Source organism: Pseudophryne corroboree, chromosome 2 (genome assembly GCF_028390025.1).
Source record: "Pseudophryne corroboree isolate aPseCor3 chromosome 2, aPseCor3.hap2, whole genome shotgun sequence".
Taxonomy (NCBI): domain Eukaryota; kingdom Metazoa; phylum Chordata; class Amphibia; order Anura; family Myobatrachidae; genus Pseudophryne; species Pseudophryne corroboree.
Genome location: NC_086445.1, coordinates 454,716,109 through 454,737,611, shown reverse-complemented (window position 1 = coordinate 454,737,611; position 21,503 = coordinate 454,716,109). Strand labels below are relative to the sequence as shown.

Genomic DNA, 21,503 nt, shown 5'->3' with positions numbered 1-21,503 from the left:
AGGGTACAGGTTTAGCCTGTGCTGATTTGGTGGTTATGGTGACTGTATATGCAAAAGTGTTTATTAATTGTCTAACATGTTTATCTTGATTTGTATCCTGCTATCTTGTGCATTTTGTATTGTCATTTTTAAATGCTTAGTATCCTGTTATGTTTGCACTGCATCTGTATAAGTAGTATGCAAAGCACTACGGCCCCTTTGTGGCACCTTATAAATAAAGCACAATAATATTTGTATCATGATCCCTTATATAAATAAAAGATGATGATGATTATGATACAAATAATAATAGTCTGTTTGCTTGAAAAGCACTATGGATAAGGTGCAACTGTAGAATAACTTGGTGAGGAAAGCAATACATTACAAAACAAACAGTAAAATAAGTACACTCCAAGGAGATCTTTCATAGAAATGACTACATCTCTGTATTCATACAGTACAACACTTTTTCACCCAAGCAAGAGGAAATGCTGAATTATAGTGCCTATGGGGTATATGCAATTGCGGTCGAATTCCCGAAATTGTCGAATTTCGGGTCATTTTCGACCAAAAAAAAAAATCGCCTATGCAATTCAGTGCTTTCCGACCAAAAAACGGACTTTCAAAATTCGACTTTTTGAAATTCGACTTTTTGCAAATTCGACTTTTCTGCAATGATACAAGTGCTGCAATTCGACCAAAGCATATTCAATTCAAGTTTGGAAATTCGACAGCAGTGCTTTTAGACAGCAAATTCGTCATTTTCAATCCGCCACACTTTGGAGGGTGAAAACAAATAAAAAAAATTTAAACATGTTTTTTTTTTTTTTTTTTTTTTTGGGAATAGCAGATCTATTTATATTAGAAGGGTTTAGGTACTTTTTTTTTTTTTTTTGGAGGCACAAATATTATTTATATATTTTTTAAAATATTTTTTTTTTTTTTAATTTTTTTTTAATGCTGGAACGGTAAAATCATTAAAAAAAATGGCGTGGGGTTCCCCCTCCAAAGCATAACCAGCCTCGGGCTCTTCGAGCTGGTCCTGGTTCTAAAAATGCGGGGGAAAAATTGACAGGGGATCCCCCGTATTTTTAAAACCAGCACCGGGCTCTGCGCCTGGTGCTGGTGCCAAAAATACGGGGGACAAAAAGAGTAGGGGTCCCCCGTATTTTTAACACCAGCATCGGGCTCCACTAGCTGGACAGATAATGCCACAGCCGGGGGTCACTTTTATGCCGTGCCCTGCGGCCGTGGCATTAAATATCCAACTAGTCACCCCTGGCCGGGGTACCCTGGGGGAGTGGGGACCCCTTCAATCAAGGGGTCCCCCCCCCAGCCACCCAAGGGCCAGGGGTGAAGCCCGAGGCTGTCCCCCCCCATCCAATGGGCTGCGGATGGGGGGGGCTGATAGCCTTTTGTGATAATAAAAAAGATATTGTTTTTTCCAGTAGTACTACAAGTCCCAGCAAGCCTCCCCCGCAAGCTGGTACTTGGAGAACCACAAGTACCAGCATGCGGGAGAAAAACGGGCCCGCTGGTACCTGTAGTACTACTGGGAAAAAAATACCCAAATAAAAACAGGACACACACACCGTCGACAGTAAAACTTTATTTCATACGTCGACACACACATACTTACCTATGTTCACACGCCGACATCGGTCCTCTTCTCCATGTAGAATCCACGGATACCTGAAAAGAAAAGTTCAATATACTCACCTCAGCCATGGTCCAGAGATAAATCCACGTACTTGGCAAAAAAAGAAGACGCAAATACCCGACCACTGGACTGAAAGGGGTCCCATGCTGACACATGGGACACCTTTCCACGAATGAGACCTGTCAGTGACAGCTGTCACAGAAAGGTCTCTAAGCCAATCAGGAAGCGCAACTTCGTTGCGCTCACCTGATTGGCTGTGCGCTGTCTGTACTGTGACAGCGCATCGCAAAGCCGCTCCATTACTTTCAATGGTGGGAACTTAGCGGCTAGCGGTGAGGTCACCCGCCGGTCAGCGGCTGACCGGTGGGTGACCCCACCGCTACCCGCAAAGTTCCCACCATTGAAAGTAATGGAGCGGCTTTGCGATGCGCTGTCACAGTACAGACAGCGCACAGCCAATCAGGTGAGCGCCACGGAAGTAGCGCTTCCTGATTGGCTGAAGGGACTTCAGTGACAGGAGTCACGTGGTGTCCCGGCATTCGGGAGAAAGGGGTCTGATGTGAAAGCATTGGACCCCTTTCTAGTCCGGTATGGAGCGGGTATTTGCGTTTTTTTTTTTTTTTACAAGTACGTGGATTTATCTCTCTGGACGTGGATTTATCTCTGGACGCTGGAAGGTGAGTATCATTTTTTCACAGGTACCCTCGGATCGTCGGAGACCGTGGCAGTCGGCGTGTCAACATAGGTAAGTATGTGTGTGTCGGTAGTGTGTAATAAAGTTTTACTTGTCACGTTGTCTGTGTCCTGTTTTTATTTGGGTATTTTTTCCCCAGTAGTACTACAGGTACCAGCGGGCCCGTTTTTCTCCCGCATGCTGGTACTTGTGGTTCTCCAAGTACCAGCTTGCGGGGGAGGCTTGCTGGGACTTGTAGTACTACTGGAAAAAACAATATATTTTTATTATCACAAAAGGCTATCAGCCCCCCCATCCGCAGCCCATTGGATGGGGGGGGACAGCCTCGGGCTTCACCCCTGGCCCTTGGGTGGCTGGGGGGGGGGGACCCCTTGATTGAAGGGGTCCCCACTCCCCCAGGGTACCCCGGCCAGGGGTGACTAGTTGGATATTTAATGCCACGGCCGCAGGGCACGGCATAAAAGTGATCCCCGGCTGTGGCATTATCTGTCCAGCTAGTGGAGCCCGATGCTGGTGTTAAAAATACGGGGGACCCCTACTCTTTTTGTCCCCCGTATTTTTGGCACCAGCACCAGGCGCAGAGCCCGGTGCTGGTTTTAAAAATACGGGGGATCCCTGGCCAATTTTTCCCCGGATTTTTAGAACCAGGACCAGCTCGATGAGCCAGAGGCTGGTTATGCTTTGGAGGGGGGACCCCACGCCATTTTTTTTTCGGGTTTTTCCCGTTTTTTACCGTTTTTTAAAATCGCGGCAAAATCCGCCAAATCGGACGATTTTCGCCCGCGACTCTGGCGAATCCGTTTTTCATTGAATATGGTGAATTCCGGAAGCTACCTTCCGGAATTCACCTGGCGAATTTAGTCGAATTAAAAAACGGCGAAAAATTGCCGCGATTCGCCGTGAATTGCATATACCCCTATATACGGAGATATAATGCCATTACACAGAAGCATTTACTTGAAGAGTGTGGTTTTTATTATTACTAAGCAACTTACTGACTGTTCTGCCTTCCTGCAACAAAGTGGAGACCAATGCCTCACTACAATTATCAGCATGATATACAAGTTTCTGTCAGTATGTTTTAAGAAATGAAAACTCATATGGTACAATATAGAAAAAAGTATAAAAAATGCAACACATTAGCAGTACTACGGCTAGGATAGAAATATAAAACTACATGGCAACCTTTACCAACGAGTTTTAGCTATTGTTAAACTACAGTTGAGAGCTGATTGGCTGGAGCACCATTTATCATACGCACTATTTATCAATCAGCTCCTAAAGGTTGTGTTTGAAAAATGACAGTTGAGAGCTGATTGGCTGGCACTCCATTTATAATACCCGGGTGTTATATAGCTAAAACTCATCGATAAATGGGCCCCTTAGTTTTCCAAATAATACTCAAAAACAATATTTATATTAAGCAGTTATATAAAAAATATTTGGCTGTGAACACAAGGCGCGATGCGCCGTACAGCCCGAAATTTACTTTTCAGCGTAGCCGGTGCCCAGCCCCGCTGATATAGTCAATGTTAGGCTGCCTGCACAGTCGATTTTTCCTTGCGATGCCGTTCCCGCGGGACCGCACATCGGCATCGCAAGGACTATACACACGGTGCAATATGCACCATATTTTCTTACGAGTTTGACTATATAGTCAAAATCGGAAGAAATATCACACTGTGTGTACACACCTTTTCACAGATTAAAACAGTGTTTAAAAATAAATAGCAGCATATTGAAACATCTCTCATCAAATAAAACTGCTTTTCCAACAAGTTAATCATTCAACAAAGGATTTTTGTACAGAAAATAGATCAATATGTCTGCAGCTTAAGTTAGCTGTTCTTTTCAGCAAGCACACAATGATCCCTTCAATAATTAATGAGCCAGGCTATGAATGACAGGCGAACAAGTCACAGCAACAGACCTGATAAAATGTGATGCTCATTCTGGGATTCACTTTGTTGTATTCTCTCAGCGCTTCTGTTAGCAACTGCTTCACATGGACTAAATCAAACGTTTGCTGGTACCCATCTAGGATGTGACTGGCGCTGCTGGTCTTCTCATTTCTCCTGAACAAATTCATGTCTTGCTGCCTGGCTACAGTAGTGATTAACCCACCATCATCCTCTACAATATTACTAAAGAAGGGCTGCTGAGGCCGCAGGATGAGCTCTACCTGCAATATATTTTAGCATTAATTGTGTTGTAACAAATACTGTAATACCAATTTTATCATAAACCATATATTAAAATAACAAATAAAATATTTTTAACACTTTCGGAAACCTAGAAACTGGTTACTGAAAATAATCCACACAATGAAAATCTGAATCCAGTCTCCTACTTGTTTAGAATTAAAGTGAGGTGTAAATATTGTGGGTCTCATTTACAATGCAAGTGGTGCTATATTTACTGAACCCTCTAATACTGTAAGAAAAAGTGGTGGTGTTGCCCAAAGCAACCAATCAAATGCTAGTTATCATTTAGAATATGTTAGCTAAAATGTGATAGGTTGCTATAGACAACACCTCCAACTTTTATTTTTAGAACTTTTGTAAATCTACCCCAGATGCATTGGTTTTGCACAGGTGTGTCTTTGATAAAGAGAAAGTAACTGTACTAAAATTATACACACACATATTGCTTAGCAACGGGGCACGTCTAGTGGCAGCAGCGAAGGAGAAACCAGAGACCCGGGAGCTGCGCTGAGCGCAGCCTTCCCGGCTCTCTGTGGACCGTACTGGCCCATCGGCCCTTCTGACATTTGCCATAAGTGCCAGATGGGCAGTCTGGCCTTGCAGTTAACTATAATATTTGAAGCAGTAGCAGCTATAGTGGATCAAGTGCAGGTGGGATATATGGACTGCCTCCCAGTTTACATATACCCTGCGGTCCTTGTAGACACCTCCATAACATAAATGTCTGATTAGATGTATACAGAAGAGGAGAAATGGCATGCGCCACAGGAGGACTGGCGGCACTAATAAACATCATTTAAAACTACTAGGATACATCTTGTGTCTGTCAACCACTGGGCACCAGTATGGACTGTGTGACTGCAGATTAAGTAGTACAGTAAAACAACCCCTGCCCAAACACTCCTGTAAGGGGCACACTGTACAATATACAGTACAACAAACATCACATCAGACTCCAAATTCCAAGCACTTTAGGATCGCCCCTTTCATACAAAAAATAAATGTTTTTGTTCTTATACTAAAAAAAATCTTATGATAGTTAGGGGACTTTTTTTTTACAGATGTTATTTTTTTATCACAAGTGGTATTTTTTTTTTTTATTACACTGCATGGAGTGCACCTTAGAGATTGGCTTCTGTACTTAAGTGCAACATGGAGACACACAAGGAGTCCCATTTAAATTGCAGTGCGAGAGTCAAAGACCACAGTAAGCAACATTTTTCAAAAATGGCCCCTTCTCCACCCCTTCTTGTTACTGCACCACTCCAATAAATTAGACGGCCTATTCTATCATTTGCTAGGAGTGCGTACACACTGGTTAGTAGCTAACACAACCTACTGTATACAACCGGTCTCTCTGCATATGCCATACAGTAAATGCTACCAACTTGCTCACAAATCCATGTGCTTGGGCAGAAATCTAGGATACTTCCACAAATTACAGGTCCATGACTGATTTTCCACAGTTCAGCCAGTATTTTGTGTTTATAAATTACCATCTGGACCTTATTGTTGGTCGGATGCAAAGTGGCTGTAATTGTGGAAAGTAGCAGAAGCCAGATTTACTACACAATGCTAGTACCCGCGGCTTGATATTGGGAAGTTGCACTGCCCATTGCTTTTCCATCCACAACAACAAAGGTCATAGGACCCCATTCAGGTTCAGTAGCAGACTCTGCTAAAAAGCAGAATCTGCTACTGCTTGTGATCACATGCTGGGGGCTGCCCAGCACAGGGCAAGGCCACCCAGCATGACCAGTCTGCACTGCCACCATCTTTTCATTGGAGCGGCTGCATGTGGCATCACGCAGCCGCCTTAAAACCGGTCCGGCCACCCCTGCGTTCGCACTGCCACGAACTTCCAATGCTGCGTTGATGCCCCCCGAACTGCCGCCACTGCAAAGTGCGAACATATCCTTCCATAGGGTTCATAATTAGTTTTAGCACCTGTACCTGACCCATGCTGTATGCAAAATATCTGTCAGAAACAGGCTTCCCTTTGCTGTATGCACATCTTAAAACAGCACAGCCCTCTAAAAGGAACTACAGTCCCATGGTATTCCCAAGAGATGGATCTCTGGACCAAAAAAAGGCAATTTCATGCAAGTAGAGATCTAGGCAAATCAGTCTGACTCAAAATTACCCAGAGATATGCAGAAAAAAAATGTGATACGACCGAAGCCAGCATTACCCGGCCAGATTCAATCTGCTCTCTTTTGACTCCCTGGATCCCCTACAGTGATGTGGCACCAGTAATCCCCAGAATGCAGGGCGACCAGCATTCTGGAGCGCATGCAACAGGGATCACAGTGCAGGGAGGGGAAATGGGGAATTTAGTTCCTCACCCAGCACAATTTGGCTGATCTCTGCATGTGCAGATATTATCTGCAGCAGGGGGGACTGATTATAAGTCCCCACTGACACACACTCCGCTGTGCACTGCATGTAGGGGAGGTGGGAGTATATGGGTGTGGGGTAACCCCCACGGGGAGATCTGTCACTAATGGGGGTTTGGGAGGTGTTGAATAAAGTTAGATAAATGATGCTGGAGGGGGGGGTTAAAAAAATACATAGGTCACGGGGTAGGAGTGAAAAAATAGGATTTTAATACCTACCGGTAAATCCTTTTCTCTTAGTCCGTAGGGGATGCTGGGGTCACATCAAGAACCATGGGGTATAGACGGGATCCACAGGAGACATGGGACTTTAAAACTTTGAATGGGTGTGAACTGGCTCCTCCCGCTATGCCCCTCCTCCAGACTCCAGTTATAGGAACTGTGCCCAGGGAGACGGACATTTTGAGGAAAGGATTTAATGTTAAACCACGGTGAGCATCTTACCAGCTCACACCTCAAGCATGCCGCAGAACGTGGCATTCCACAGAATACAAGCCAACGGCATGAACAATTGCAGCACCTGGCTGACAAGAAACGTAACACAACATGTGTGTAACCACAAATAATCACTGCAGATATAGTACGCACTGGGACGGGCGCCCAGCATCCTCTACGCACTAAGAGAAAAGGATTTACCGGTAGGTATTAAAATCCTATTTTCTCATACATCCTAGAGGATGCTAGGGTCACATCAAGAACCATGGGGTTATACCAAAGCTCTAGAATGGGCGGGAGAGTGGGGACGACTCTGCAGTACCGAATGACCAAACACGAGTTCAACCTCGTCCAAGGTATTAAACTGTATTACTCAGCCAAATTGTTAGCTAAAAGGCTGCTCGGCAAAGTTGCAATGCCGAGACTCCCCGGTCAACCGCCCAGGACGAGCCCACCTTTCTAGTAGAATGAGCCTTCACCTATTTCGGTAACGGCAATCCTGCCGTGAGATGAGCATGCTGAATCGTACCACAGATCCAGCGCGCAACGGTCTGCTTGGAAGCAGGACACCCAATCTTGTTGGGAGCAAACAGGACAAACAGAGCCTGTGTTCCTAAACGGAGCCGTCCTGGCGACCTAAATTTTCAAAACTCTAACCACATGCAGAGACTTCGACTCAGCGAAGGCGTCGGAAGTCACAGGCACCACCATAGGTTGGAACATGTGGAAAAAAGAAAACCACCTCCGGTAGAAATTGCTGACGAGTTTCCAACTCTGCTCTATCTTCATGGAAGATCAAATAAGGTCTCTTGTGAGACCAGGCCGCTAACTCAGACACTCGCCTTGCGTATGTCAAGGCCAACCTGACGACCACTTTCCAAGTGAGGAAAGTCACTCCTCCTTACTTAAAGGTTCAAACCAATGTGATTGAAGGAACTGCAACACCCCATTAAGATCCCATGGTGCCACTGGGGCACTAATGGAGGTTGGATGTGCAACACGCCCTTCACGACAGTCTGAACTTCTGGAAGGGAGTCCAATTTATTCTAAAAGAAACCCACTAAGGCCGATTTAATTGAGCCCAAGTTTAGGCCCGCATCCACACCTGCTTGTAGAATAATGGAGAAAACGTCCTAGCTGAAAACTCTGCCGTAGGAGTCTTCTTGGATTCACACCAAGAAACTTATTTTTTCCAAATACAGTAGTAATGTTTAGACGTTACCCCTTTTCTAGCCCGAATAAGTGTGGAGAACTAATTCCATGGGAATACCCTTACGGACTAGGATTTGGCGGTCAACCGCCATGTCGTCATAGCCGCGGTAAGACCTAATACACGCACGGCCCCTGCCGCAACAGGTCCTCGCGTAAAGGAAAAAGCCAGGGATCTCCTATGAGTAATTCCTGAGATCTGGATATCAAGCTTTTCTTGGCCAGTCTGGGACCATGAGGCTCGCTCGAATTTCCTTTTTATGATCCCAGAACCTTTGGAACTAGAGAACCCGTAGGGAATACATATACCGACTGAAAACACCCACGGTGTCACCAGTGCATTCACTGTTCCTGTTTGAGGGTCCCTTGACCTGGAACTCCGAAGCCTCTTGCTGATACGAGATGCCATCATTCCCACTTGAGGAAATCCCAACGACATGTCACCTTTTCGAAGACTACTTGGAGGAGGTCTCCCCTCTCCTGGATGGAGATCGTGTCTGCTGAGGAAGTCTGCTTCTCAGTTGTCCACTCTTGGAACGAACATCGCCGACAGAGCGCTTGTATGTTTTTCCGCCCAGCGGAAAGCCCTTGTGGTTTCTGCCATTGCTGTTCTGCTTTTCGTCTGTAGAAAACCATTGTAAATGGCCCTTAACTCTAAACCGTTTATGTGGTGACAAGTTTCCTAACTTGACCATGCTCCTTGGAAGTTTTCCGCCCTGTGTGACTGCTCCCCCGCCTCGGAGGCTTGCATCCGTGGTCGCTAGGATCCAGTCCTGGATCTCGTACCTGCGCCCCTCTAGGAGGTGAGGACTGCGCAGTCACCACAGGAGTGAGATTCTGGTCTTGGAAGACAGAATTATCCTCCGGTGTATGTGTAGGTGGGAACCGGACCACTTGTCCAACAGGCCCCACTGGAACACCCTGGCATGGAACCTGCCAAACTGAGTGGCCTCGTAGGCCGCAACCATTTTTCCCAGCAACCGAATGTATTGATGAATTGACACTCTTGCTGGTCTCGGAATTTGTTTGACCAGACTCTGGATCTCCAGAGCCTTTTCCCCTGGAAGAAAAAACTCTCTGTAGTTCTGTGTCTAGTATTATTTCCAAAACCGACAACCGCGTCGTTGGGACCAACAGTGATTCCGGAAAGTTCAGGAGCTAACCCTGTCGTTGAAGAACTGTCAGGGAGAGTGTAATTGTGACTCCTTACTAGCGACGGAGAACCTTCATTACCGCCATCACTCTGAAATTGGTAATGACAACCCTGAATTGCAAACCTCAGGTAAGCCTAATGAGGAGAAAAATGTAATTAGGCATCTGTTATGTCTACTGAGACCATGAAAAAAACTATTTTTTCCAGATTGGAAATCACTGCCCTGAGAGATTCCATCTTGGATTTGAATTTCTTTAAGTAGAAATTGATGGATTTCAGATTTAGGATTGGTCTGACCGAGCCGTCTGGCTTCGGGACCATGAAGAGACTTGAATAAAAGCCTTCTCCCTGTTGTGACAGGGGAAGCCAGGCCAATGATCTGTTCCTGATACAACCTTTGTATTGCGTCGCATACTACCTCCCCATCTGGAGGAGAAATGGTAATTTGAAAAATTGGTGAGGGGAAACGTCTGGAAACTCCAGTATGTACCCTTGGGACACTATTCGTAAAAACTCCCGGGTCCAGGTCCGTTCCAGGACTGACTGAAGAGTTTTAGACGTGGCCCCACCAGTGTGGGCTCCCGCAAGAGAGTCCCAGCGTCATGCGGTGGATGTGGCAGAAACAGAGGATGATCTTTTCTCCTGTGATCTTGAAGAGGTTGCGGACCTCTTCCCTTTTCTCCTTCCTCTACCTGCAAAGATAGAGGAATCTGTATCTATTTGGCCGAAATGACTACATCCGACAATGATGTGTCATCATCCATACTGAGGGAACATAGGGCAAGAAGGTGGACTTACCAGCGGCAGCTGCCGAGATAAAAATAACTAGGCCGTCACCAAATCAGGCTTCACCTTCCTAGGGAAGAGACTCCCCTTCTTCTCTGAGTCAGCATCAGCATTGCATTGGTGAATCCACAACGCCCTCCTAGCCGAGACCGCCATAGAACTGGCCCGTGAACCCAAGAGTCCTATATCCCTTGTAGTCGCACGAAAGTATGCTGCAGTGTCCTTGATATGACCCAACATAAGGAGTATCCCATCTCTCTCCAGGGTATCTACATCGGATGACAAGGTACCCGACCTTATTTGAATACTACTACTCCCCCATGCGCATGTAATGGCAGGACTAACTAACGTAGTCGTGGACACATAACTAGAATATAACATAGCTTCCTGCATACGATCCACTGTATTTGTGACAGGGCCCCGTGCAGAACATGGGGGCGACTCCCACTTTATTCTGTTCACGGTGGGAAAAGAAATAACCAATCAGAATCCTCATGAGGATTTGAAACCATTTTGTCAGGGCTGACCCAGACTTTCTCACACAGAGCTCTCAGCACATGAGAATGAGGAACGATACCTCAGCTTTCATTATAACTTTATATATACATACACAATTATATATATATATATATATATATATACACATATCCACACATAGACCCTTCTGTCCGGAACAGCCAGAGTCCTCAGTGACGTCTTTAATGTGCACTACTCATGTACTGAATGCTCTTTTTTTTGGGCGGATGTAATCAGGAAACATTATGGTCGACATAGGAAACAGTATCCGTGTTGATATCAGGGAGTAGTAACTGGGCAAAATAAAATTTTTGCGACCCCGAGGGGTCTGAGGGAAATATAGCTATGAACATGACATATATATATATATATATATATACATACATATATATACCCTTTCTGATATGCAAATTTTTTACCCAGTCAGATAATTGTGGTGCCTACATGGTCACCCACACCCGTCTGTGTCCCTAATATCGTTTTCTCTGGGGAAAAACATTCAGCCACCGACGTGTCAACACACAAGTACCAAGTAGCATCAAGAGCCGGCGGTGTCGACAGGGTCACTCCCACAGCCGTTTGTCGGACGAACACTCAGCCTCAGACATGCCGACACACGTGTACCAAATAGCCACCGACACACCGGCATATAGGAGACAGACCCACAGTAAAGTCTGTCAGGAAGACACAGATGGAGTTTGCCAGCTCACAACCCAGCGCTCAATCCCAGTTCTGAAACCTTTATATATATTGCCTCAGACCTTATAAGTAACTTATATTGCCTCAAATCAACTGTGCCCCCCCCCCCCCGTTTTTCACTCTGTTATGTATACAGTAGTGTGAGGAAGGACCAGCATCTCTACAAGAGAAAATGGCGCTGATGAGATCAGTGAGGGCTAAGCCCCGCCCCCTTAATGGCGCGCTTCAGCCTCGCTATTTTTTATTATATTTATACTGGCGGGGGTCAGGATTTAGTACCTAGGCACTCATGCCCTTGTTTACCAGTCACATATGAGGATTTTATGCTGCCCAGGACGCCCCCCCCCTCCCCCCCCGCCCTGCACCCTACAGTGCCGTTGTGCGTGGGAGCATGGCGCGCAGCGCGATCGCTGTGCGGTACCTCAGAAGCCGTCACTGAAGTCTTCTTTTCTTCTTCTACTCACCTGTCTTCTGACTTCTGGCTCTGCAAGTGGGGTGACGGCAGGCTCTGGGAATGAACCCCTAGGCGTACCTAGTGTTCCAAACCATCAGGAGCTAATGGTGTCCTGTAGCCAAAGAAGCAGAGCCTTTAAACTCACTAGAAGTAGTTCTGACTTCTCTCCCCTAAGTCCCACGAAGCAGGGAGACTGTTGCCAGCAGTCTCCCTGAAAATAAAAAACCTAACTAAAGTATTTTTCCGAGAAACTCAGTAGAGCTCCTCAGAGTGCATCCAGTCTGCCTGGGCACAGATCTAAAACTGGAGTCTGGAGGAGGGGCATAGAGGGAGGAGCCAGTTCACACCCATTCAAAGTATTAAAGTGCCCATGTCTCCTGCGGATCCCATCTATACCCCATGGTTCTTGATGTGACCCCAGCATCCTCTAGGACGTATGAGAAAAATGAGATTGTTTTTTTTTTATTTACAGGCAATTAAAACATGAATTTCTTTTGCTACTAAGGGTGTACTATTATTAGGATTTAACAGAACTGGGGGGTCTATTGCCAAACACCCCCTAGATATAAGGAGAGTTATGGTACACTTACCTCTCTTGCTTCGAAGTCCACAGGGAATAACTTGGGGGGTCTAGGTGGTGGAAACACAGTTAAACTTTTACAGCTCCCAGAATGCACTTGTCCTTCCCCTCCAATACCTGGCCCACAGCCCAGGCTCTTCAGTTTTGTTAACAAGCTCAAGGCAGGAGCAGGAAAGCAGAGAAGGAAGATTTGGTACACACAAGAACACAATCTCACATACAAGAGAAGGGAACCGGGGACCAAGAAAAGAAACCCATAGAAGCCAGGTGCGTCAGGGTGGGCACCCTGTGGACCCTATGGACTTCGAAGAAAGAGAGTTCACAGTGAATACCTTGGGGATGTTGTTCAAGGGAGCGGACGCTCATGAGTTGATTGAAGAATCTGGCCTCCAAATGAAGCATCCTGAGGGGCAAATGTATCATGGGCATAAAACCTGAGAAAGGAGTGGACAAAAAAACACGTGACCACCTTGCACAGTTGTTCTGCAGACGCACCACAGCAGGCTGCCCAGGAAAGACCCAAGAGCGAGTAGACTGAGCAGAGAATGTAGCCGCCACAGGAAGGCCAGCCTGCGTTTAGACCTGTGAGATAGTCATGCGGAACCATCTGGCTAGAGTCTGGATGGACACTCTGTGACTGTGTAGCAACTTACGTACTTGTTGCTGTAGTGCTTAAATTGTGTCTGCTGGCAGAAAAAAATCCTCTGAACACGAGAGTCAAGGAGAGCTCCCAGATGTAGCATATGGTGCGAAGGCATGAGGGTTGACTTTTCCAGTTGATTAGCCAGCCGTGTTGCTACAGGAAGGCAATAGTCAGCTGAGGATGGCGATGAAGGACCTCCGGAGAACCTGCAAGGATCAGCAGGTCGTCCAGATATTGGAGTATTCTGACCCCCTGGCGACGCAACTGTGCCGCCAAAGCTGTCATATTTTTGGTAAAGACCCTGGGAGCACTAGAAAGACCAAAGGTCAGTGCTCAAAATTGGTAATGCTGCTGAAGGACAGCAAACAGCAGGAATCGCTGATGAGAGGGTGCTATAGGCACATGAAGATAAGCATCTGCAATAACCCTATAAACACCATAAAGTCCCCAGGCTCCATAGCAAGGACAACAGAGTGGAAGGTTTCCATACAAAACCCAGGTACCCTGACAAACCTGTTGAGGGATTTGATATTGAGGATTGGGCGATGACACCCATTAGGTTTCATAACCAGGAGCAGGGTAGGGTAGAAACTTGTCCCGTGTTGGCTTCCTGGAGGGCCAAAGCCTTGTTTGGATCCAATGGGGTGCCTGCGCAAAAGAATTGCTATGGGGGGCATCTTCGGAATGAGACAGTGTACCCGTGAGAGACTACTTCTTGCACCCAGGCTGAAGAAGCCAGCCTCCCACCCTGGGAACCCGAGGAGGATGCCCGTCCCGTCAGGCTGAGGGCGTGACCTCAGACTGGGTAGTTGGACGTCTGGCAGCCCAGGCCTGCTTGGTTCTGGGCTTGGTGTTCTTTGTGGAGGTCGACTGTCTGGGAAAGGACTGACCTTTAGCCTTGCCTAGAGGGCGAAAGGACCAAAGGTGGACAGGCTGGACCGCAGAGAAGAGGCTAAGAAGGAGGGTAAGAAAGCAGCCTTGGCGGCTGCCAGATTGATCCCAATTTTGTCTATTCCAAAAAGGATCTCACCAATGTAAAGCAACAATTCCAGGTGCCTTCTTGTAATCTGTGTCTGCTTTCCATGAGCAGAGCCAGAAGAAGCGGCATGCTACCACCTAAGTAGAAGATGCTCTGGACACCAGGAGACCAGTATCCAGTGTCCGAGGTAAGAATCAGCCTCCCTTATATAAGTGATGTGGGCAGAACCTCCCACTTGGCACAATCAGCTGCAGGGATAGGGTAAAAGGAAGCCAGGTACTTTGGCAGGTGAAACTCTTTACTGGGGGTATTCCAAGCTTCACGCAGGACATTCAGCTTTTACTACCTTCTGACACTTAAATACCTGTGATTTGTTTGGCGGAGGAGCAGACTCCTCCTCCTCTATGTGAAGGATAGATCTGACAATTTTTAATAGCGCAGACACATTTAAGGTACAGTAGACTGACTCTCCTCCTTCCCTGAGTGGGACTCAGGGAGAGGGACATCAGCCTCCTCTGCCTCATCAGATGATGCCTCAGAACCTGACTGGGAGGAGGGCACAGCATGCCTAGTAGCTTCAGTGGGCAAGGGTCTTTCATCCTGTAACATCTGTTGAAAGCAGTAGAGGTAGTAGCCAGACTCTGCTAGAGAGTACATCCACCCAGGAACGGGACAAAGCTGGGACTGGCATAGCAGGATGTACTTTCTGGGAGACTCCCATAGGGCATGGGTCTTCAACCTGCAGCCCTCCAGTTGCTGTGAAACTACATATCCCAGCTTGCCCTCCCTCAGTTTTAGCATACCTTAATAGCAAAACTGTGGCAGGACATGTTGGGATGTGTAGTTTCACAGCAGCTGGTGGGCCACAGGTTGAAGACCAATGCCATAAGGGAAACAACCACAGAGGCTGCAAGGCATTCAGCTATCTGACCCAATAACTGAAAAGAAAGCCTGGGTGGGATCCTGCACGGGGCTGGAGGAGCTGGCTGTGCAGGTGGCTGTCACAGGTGTCTGAGGGGGAGAAAGAAGAAGATCAGTGGCGGGAAGAATGCAGTGGAATGGTTAACTGAGCTCGAGGAGGGGCCACAGGCAGAGTGCTGACCTCCCCTATGCTGGCGTCCCCCACCGGTACTCTGGCCTCTTAAAGCATGAACCTGCGCCAGTAAAAATCCCTGGTGGTCTAGTGGTGTCCGGACGAACTGGGGTCCACACCAGCCACTCCGGCCCAACCCCGGAAGAAGGACTGCTAACAAGACGAGACCTGCTCCCCGGTTCCGGCTTGCAGTCCTGGGGTTCCCCATGGGAGCTGTGCTAGCCGCACTTCCCGTTGCCCTGCCGGAAGTACCAGATCTGGGGCTGGAGTTTCAGCGCCAGTGGGGGCTGATGGAGCAGCAGCGCTGGCATGCAGAGGACTGCCCGGTGCTGCTAGCTCATGAAGAAAAAAGGAAAATAAAATAAATCATAAAAGTAAAAGCTTGGGGCTGCTTAAAGGTGCATCCTGCTGGCACCAATATGAAACTGAAGAGCCCGGGCTTTGGGCAGGGCATAGGGGGAAGGACCAGTGCATTCTGGGAGCTATAAAAGCTTAACTGTTTAGTGTTTGGTCCTTTCCACAACATAAACCTCAAGGTATTCCCTGTGGAGCCCAATGGACCATGTAGAAGAAATATATTTGTAAATCAAATATTTTAATACATTACTAAAAATAAATGTTAAACATTATTAAGTAAGAAAAAAAGCTGGCAATTTTTTAACAGTTTTATGGTGGAAAAATTGTCAATTAAGTGGTTAAAAAAACATCAGAAAAGATCAGAAAGAAAACACTGGTAAAACACAACTCCTATTATACGTATGCATATGAATACTACAACATATCATGCATGCACCGACACACAATACACTCAAACATAAATAATAAATTTTACAGACTTCGGGGGCTATTAATTAATCCGAAATCCATGAGAATGATGCTGGATTCCACACACTATAGAGGACATATAAAGAAGTACAACTTAACTCCACAGATTACTGTAGATTGAAAGTGCAGAAAGGAACTTCATAGATTGCATCATGTATCACACTAAATACAGCTACTGTAGTTATTTACTTGTGAATTTAACTCCGTCTGAGTATTGAAGTGAGCTGCCCATGTTACAGTATACTCTACCTGTTCTTCATTTATAAACACTTTCTTCACTGCTGCGGTCAGCTCCTGCACAAATCTGCTATAGTCCACAGAACTGGACATTCTGTGCCCATACACCCACTCGCATTCATGTCTCCAAAGCAACATGAGATTGTCACTAGTAGTCCCTCCATCCAGAGAAAGGCAGATATTCCTGTCAATCAAACACATATTCCTGATATTTACTATAATAATAATAATAATATGTACACACACCCGCTACAGTAACTAGTTCTGTGTCTCAGATAGCCTGTAAAAGCTTTCTCCCTAAAACCATAGAAAATAGATATAATTTCCCGTCCTTTTAATTGTGTGAAACATAATGTAATGAATTTACCTATAACGACAAGTAAAAGTAATCAGTAAATGAAAATATATGTGAGCTCATCATTCCGGCAGAAAGAAAGCAGAGCAGCTGCCAATGAAACAAGGACATTTTGGACAGACCTAGACTAACAAGGGCAGAAACTGCGTGTTCATCTTAAAATTCTTGTGATTGATCATCACACTGAGTTGCAGCGGGGAACAGAATAGACCAGTGCAAATCAGTTCTTTTCTAGTAATTGTCACATATAGCCATAGGACTGACTTTTCACTTATAGTACTGCTGGCAAAGCTTAACTTTATGAATCACATCATTCCTTTACGTGACAGCGCTATGCAATTTTTAAATAGGTTTTACAAGTAACACGAAGAGCTAACACAACAATGGGGGTCATTCCGAGTTGTTCGCTCGTTATTTTTTTCTCGCAACGGAGCGATTAGTCGCTAATGCGCATGCGCAATGTCCGCAGTGCGACTGCGCCAAGTAAATTTGCTATGCAGTTAGGTATTTTACTCACGGCATTACAAGGTTTTTTCTTCGTTCTGGTGATCATAATGTGATTGACAGGAAGTGGGTGTTTCTGGGCGGAAACTGGCCGTTTTATGGGAGTGTGTGAAAAAACGCTACAGTTTCTGGGAAAAACGCGGGAGTGGCTGGAGAAACGGGGGAGTGTCTGGGCGAACGCTGGGTGTGTTTGTGACGTCAAATCAGGAACGACAAGCACTGAACTGATCGCACTGGCAGAGTAAGTCTCGAGCTACTCAGAAACTGCACAGAGAAGTCTTTTCGTAATATTGAGAATCTTTCGTTCGCAATTTTGATAAGCTAGGATACACTCCCAGTAGGCGGCGGCTTAGCGTGTGCAATGCTGCTAAAAGCAGCTTGCGAGCGAACAACTCGGAATGAGGGCCTATAACTGTTCAAAAGATGGGCTATTAGTTCACATCCTTGAAGGAGTCCAGACATAATGTAATATCTTTCCATTTCCATCACCTGAATATTTTAGCAAGATCTCGAAGTGTAAATATGTAGTGACAGCGCTGAGACGTTCCCAGGAACACCGTCCTCAGTCTCTCTTGGAGTTCTACTGAAACTTTAGTGATAGCTGTGATTAATTCCTCCAGGTGTTCAGCAGACACAGCACCATTACTGCCAGCCTGAAATCACAGAAGAAATACTTAATGCCAATAATGACAAGAACGTAAATCAGATATTATTCAGTTTACCTTTCATTTGGTAGTATGATTATCCTAGGTAATATAAGGTACATTTATGACGGTATGTAACTTATGTACGAAAAAGGGAAAATGTGACCTATACAGTGCATTCAGAAAGTATTCACACTGCTTCACTTTTTCCACATTTTGTTATGTTACATTTTGTTAGCCTAATTCCAAAATGGAATATGAGAAGTTATGGTAGACTTACCGTCGATAACTTTCTTTCTCCGAAGTCCACAGTATCCACAGGATACTTGGGATATCAGGTAGCGACAGCGGAATGGCACCAACAATCTCTATATGCAGACCCAGAATGTGAGGAATCAGCTTCATCTTCAGAAGTGTCCTCTTCTCAAACATGTGTAGACTGTGAAGATGTTTTTTCATGTCTATGTGGTTCTATAGGCCTGTCAGCCTGTTTTTGTTGAAAGGCTGCAGATTCCTGTACTGGATGTGTCATTACCCAGGTGGAATGTTGCATGTAAGGTTTAAATGGGTAACCTATTCCTGGTACAGGAGCTGGCATCATTCGCTCAGCTATATTGGATAATGTTTGTGCAAAAGATGCCCAAGGAGGTTCTGCCTGAACCTGTGCCTGACTTGGATTATTAAGGAGGGTTTGATGAAAGCTACTGTATAACAATTTGCACATAACGCATTTGTACCAGATCCTGAGAGGTAAACCCTGGTTTGCAGGACAAACATGATATTAATGTAGATGCTGCTATACAGAGTGTATCCTCTTCACAATTGCCACTTAGACATGGCAACTTTATCACACACACGTAGGGTGTAAACTACACAATTGTGACAGTATTCACTTTATGTTTAGTAAAGTGAACTACAATCAGACCCCTCCCTGCTCTACACCAGCACTGAGGATCAGATATAAGAGACAAGCAAAACTGACAGAAACATAGTATAACTCAGCAGCCACACTAGCAATCAGTCACATGTTATACATTAGTATACATTAGCAATATGAGCACATATTCAACTACAGAAAACATTTCAGGTATGTAAGAAAAACATATTACTGCATTACCATATATAGGACTTTAACGTATTTAGAAGCACAGCAAAATATGCAGCAGTAACAGTTTGCAACACTCATATGCATCAGGCACTTATAAAACTACTCAGTACCTCTTCCGGTGGGCGGGGCATCCTGCATGGCCGCTTTTTACCAGCTCTCCCTACCCAGGCCCCAGTTATCTGCCTCCATCTACCTTTTGCTGTATTGGATCATGCACTAAACCTGTCTATACGGATAGGTCAAGTAGGGTAGATGCCGATGCTGCCCTTACCTGGGCGGGACATGAATTTTTCCACAGATGTCTGGCCACTAATAGTGGTGCACTCCCCAGGCGCCGTGTTTTGGCGCGAATCCTAGCCCAAATGCCAGCGTGCTGCATGTCGGAGCATTCTCCTCTGGCTATCGCTCCTGGGCCCCCCACTGTCTCCGATGCTCCCTGCTACTACACTCTGAGTGGACGCCTGCCTAACGGGACTGCAGCATTGCCCCCGAGACGGAGGGGTGTACCCGACTGGCGGTCTCGTGCTCTGAGCCGCCTGCCCGCCCCCCCCCCCCCCCCCCCACGCTGCCTGCTTTCTCTCTGGCTCCTGCTCTGGCTTCCGTGGGACGCTCCGGTGGCAGGGTACCCTCATATCCAGTGACCAGCGGAGCCCGACGGGTGATCTCCCCTGCCGCTTGGTGGTCCGGAACTCTCTTTGGATGTTGGGCTTTAACAGCGGCCTCCGCGCTGACCCCTGACCTTGCTGAACCAAGCGACGCTGGAATGGGTGCCTCGTCTTACCTTCGTCCCATGTGACCCGTCCTCCGGCTCATTGCTTCATCGCTGAGGCTGGAAGTGGGTGGACCCCCGTGCTCTCTCCCTGCAAGCTGAGGCGCCGTGACCTGGTGGTTGGCCGCCTCCTGAAGTGACCCTGGCCGTCTGTATCTCTTGAGGGAAGTCTGATCCTGCCTTCTGGTTGCTGTGGGCTGTCTGCCGTGCTCTCTCTGGACCTCGTCTCCTGCTCACCCGGTATTTGTTTTTGCCCCAACTAACACCCTTTTCCCTTCCTACCTTGTGTTCTGCCCTTTCCCTCAGCCCTTCTCTACCCACTCCCCCCTCCTTTTTTCCTACCCCGTTCTCCATACACCTCCAGTGGCCTCCATACCGGTATTAGGCTGGGAACATTGCACAGGCTGCTTATTTTCACATCATTCTGCAGCTGTAAAGAGCTCACCGAGACCCTTGCTCTGTTTGGGACTGACCAGCTGATGGCCCTGCATGTGTGACAATTATCTCATTTCATTTATGCTTTTTACTATGTTTCACAGTTTCCTTTATGGTGGATATATTTTTAGTGTCCATGCTTATTATTTTCTATAATATTTTGTATGATAATTCAAGCCTTACATTGGTAGCTGTGTCGTTGTACCACTTATCTATGGTTATTTTGTAACGCAGATTATCCCATTTCTCATTTCCCTTCCTTGCTGTAAAGTAGTTATAGCTGATGGAGCAGTGCCCTCCAGTGGCTCCCTAATTGATTGTTCATGTGACGTTTGTTATTTTTCATTCTATGTGATATTTTTTTTATTTTTCTCTCGCTGAGGATTATATGTGACGTTTGTTATTTTTACCCGATACTTCTATTCTATATTGCTTGACACTTCAAATTGTTCTATAGCACATGTTTCTGTCCCCGCCTGTGCATTTTCTTATGCCCTTACTCGACAAACGATTTGATGATCTACAAGCCCGCTTAGACGCGGGATTGGCTCGCATAGACTCCCATGCAACGCGTATCTCCACGTTAGAAACGAGAATGAGTGATACTGAGGAACTGGTCCAGTCTTGTCAGGAGGAGGTATCAACCCAGGGTAAATATATACAACAGCTGCAGGACAAAGTAGAGGACCTGGAAAATAGATCCTATAGGAACAACCTGAGGTTTATAGGTATACCAGAGTCCTTGACAGACCCAGCCCTTTCCTCCTATCTTAGCATGGACCACCCCACCTCGTTGGGAATCATAGATGACATTTAGGTCCCACATATCGAAAGAGCTCATAGGTTGGGAGCGGTGCGGGACGGAACACAGAAGCGTTCCCGACCAGTCATTGCCCACTATTTAGGTTATAGGGCTAAGGAACAAATTCTAGCTGCGTACCGTAAAACCAGGGAATTGTTAGTCAAGGGCCACAAAATCTTGATATTTCAGGATTTCTTGGTAGCTGTGTCTCAGAAGAGGAAAGAATTTTCTGACGTTTGTTCATACTTACATAACAGAAACATCCGATTTGCCCTGCTATACCCAGCTAAATTGCGGGTCTTAGAGAATGGAAATCAGGTATTCTATACAGACCCGGAGATAGC

General features: G+C 46.1%; 1 protein-coding gene across 8 annotated transcripts in view; it reads right to left on the bottom strand.

Annotated features, from left to right (window-relative positions):
• LOC135027842 (uncharacterized) overlaps window positions 1-21,503 on the bottom strand; it is a 1,366,020-nt gene that overhangs the window by 663,403 nt on the left and 681,114 nt on the right. For all 8 annotated transcript variants that reach the window (XR_010224289.1, XM_063953746.1, XM_063953745.1 and 5 more), the window contains exons 61-63: window positions 17,891-18,054; window positions 16,555-16,726; window positions 4,264-4,515 (exon numbers count right to left, since the gene is read on the bottom strand). Coding sequence is in view for 7 of the 8 variants with exons in the window: in XM_063953746.1 (XP_063809816.1) it covers window positions 4,264-4,515; window positions 16,555-16,726; window positions 17,891-18,054 (588 nt within the window). In the remaining variant the exon portion in view is untranslated. The remainder of the gene's footprint in view (window positions 1-4,263; window positions 4,516-16,554; window positions 16,727-17,890; window positions 18,055-21,503) is intronic.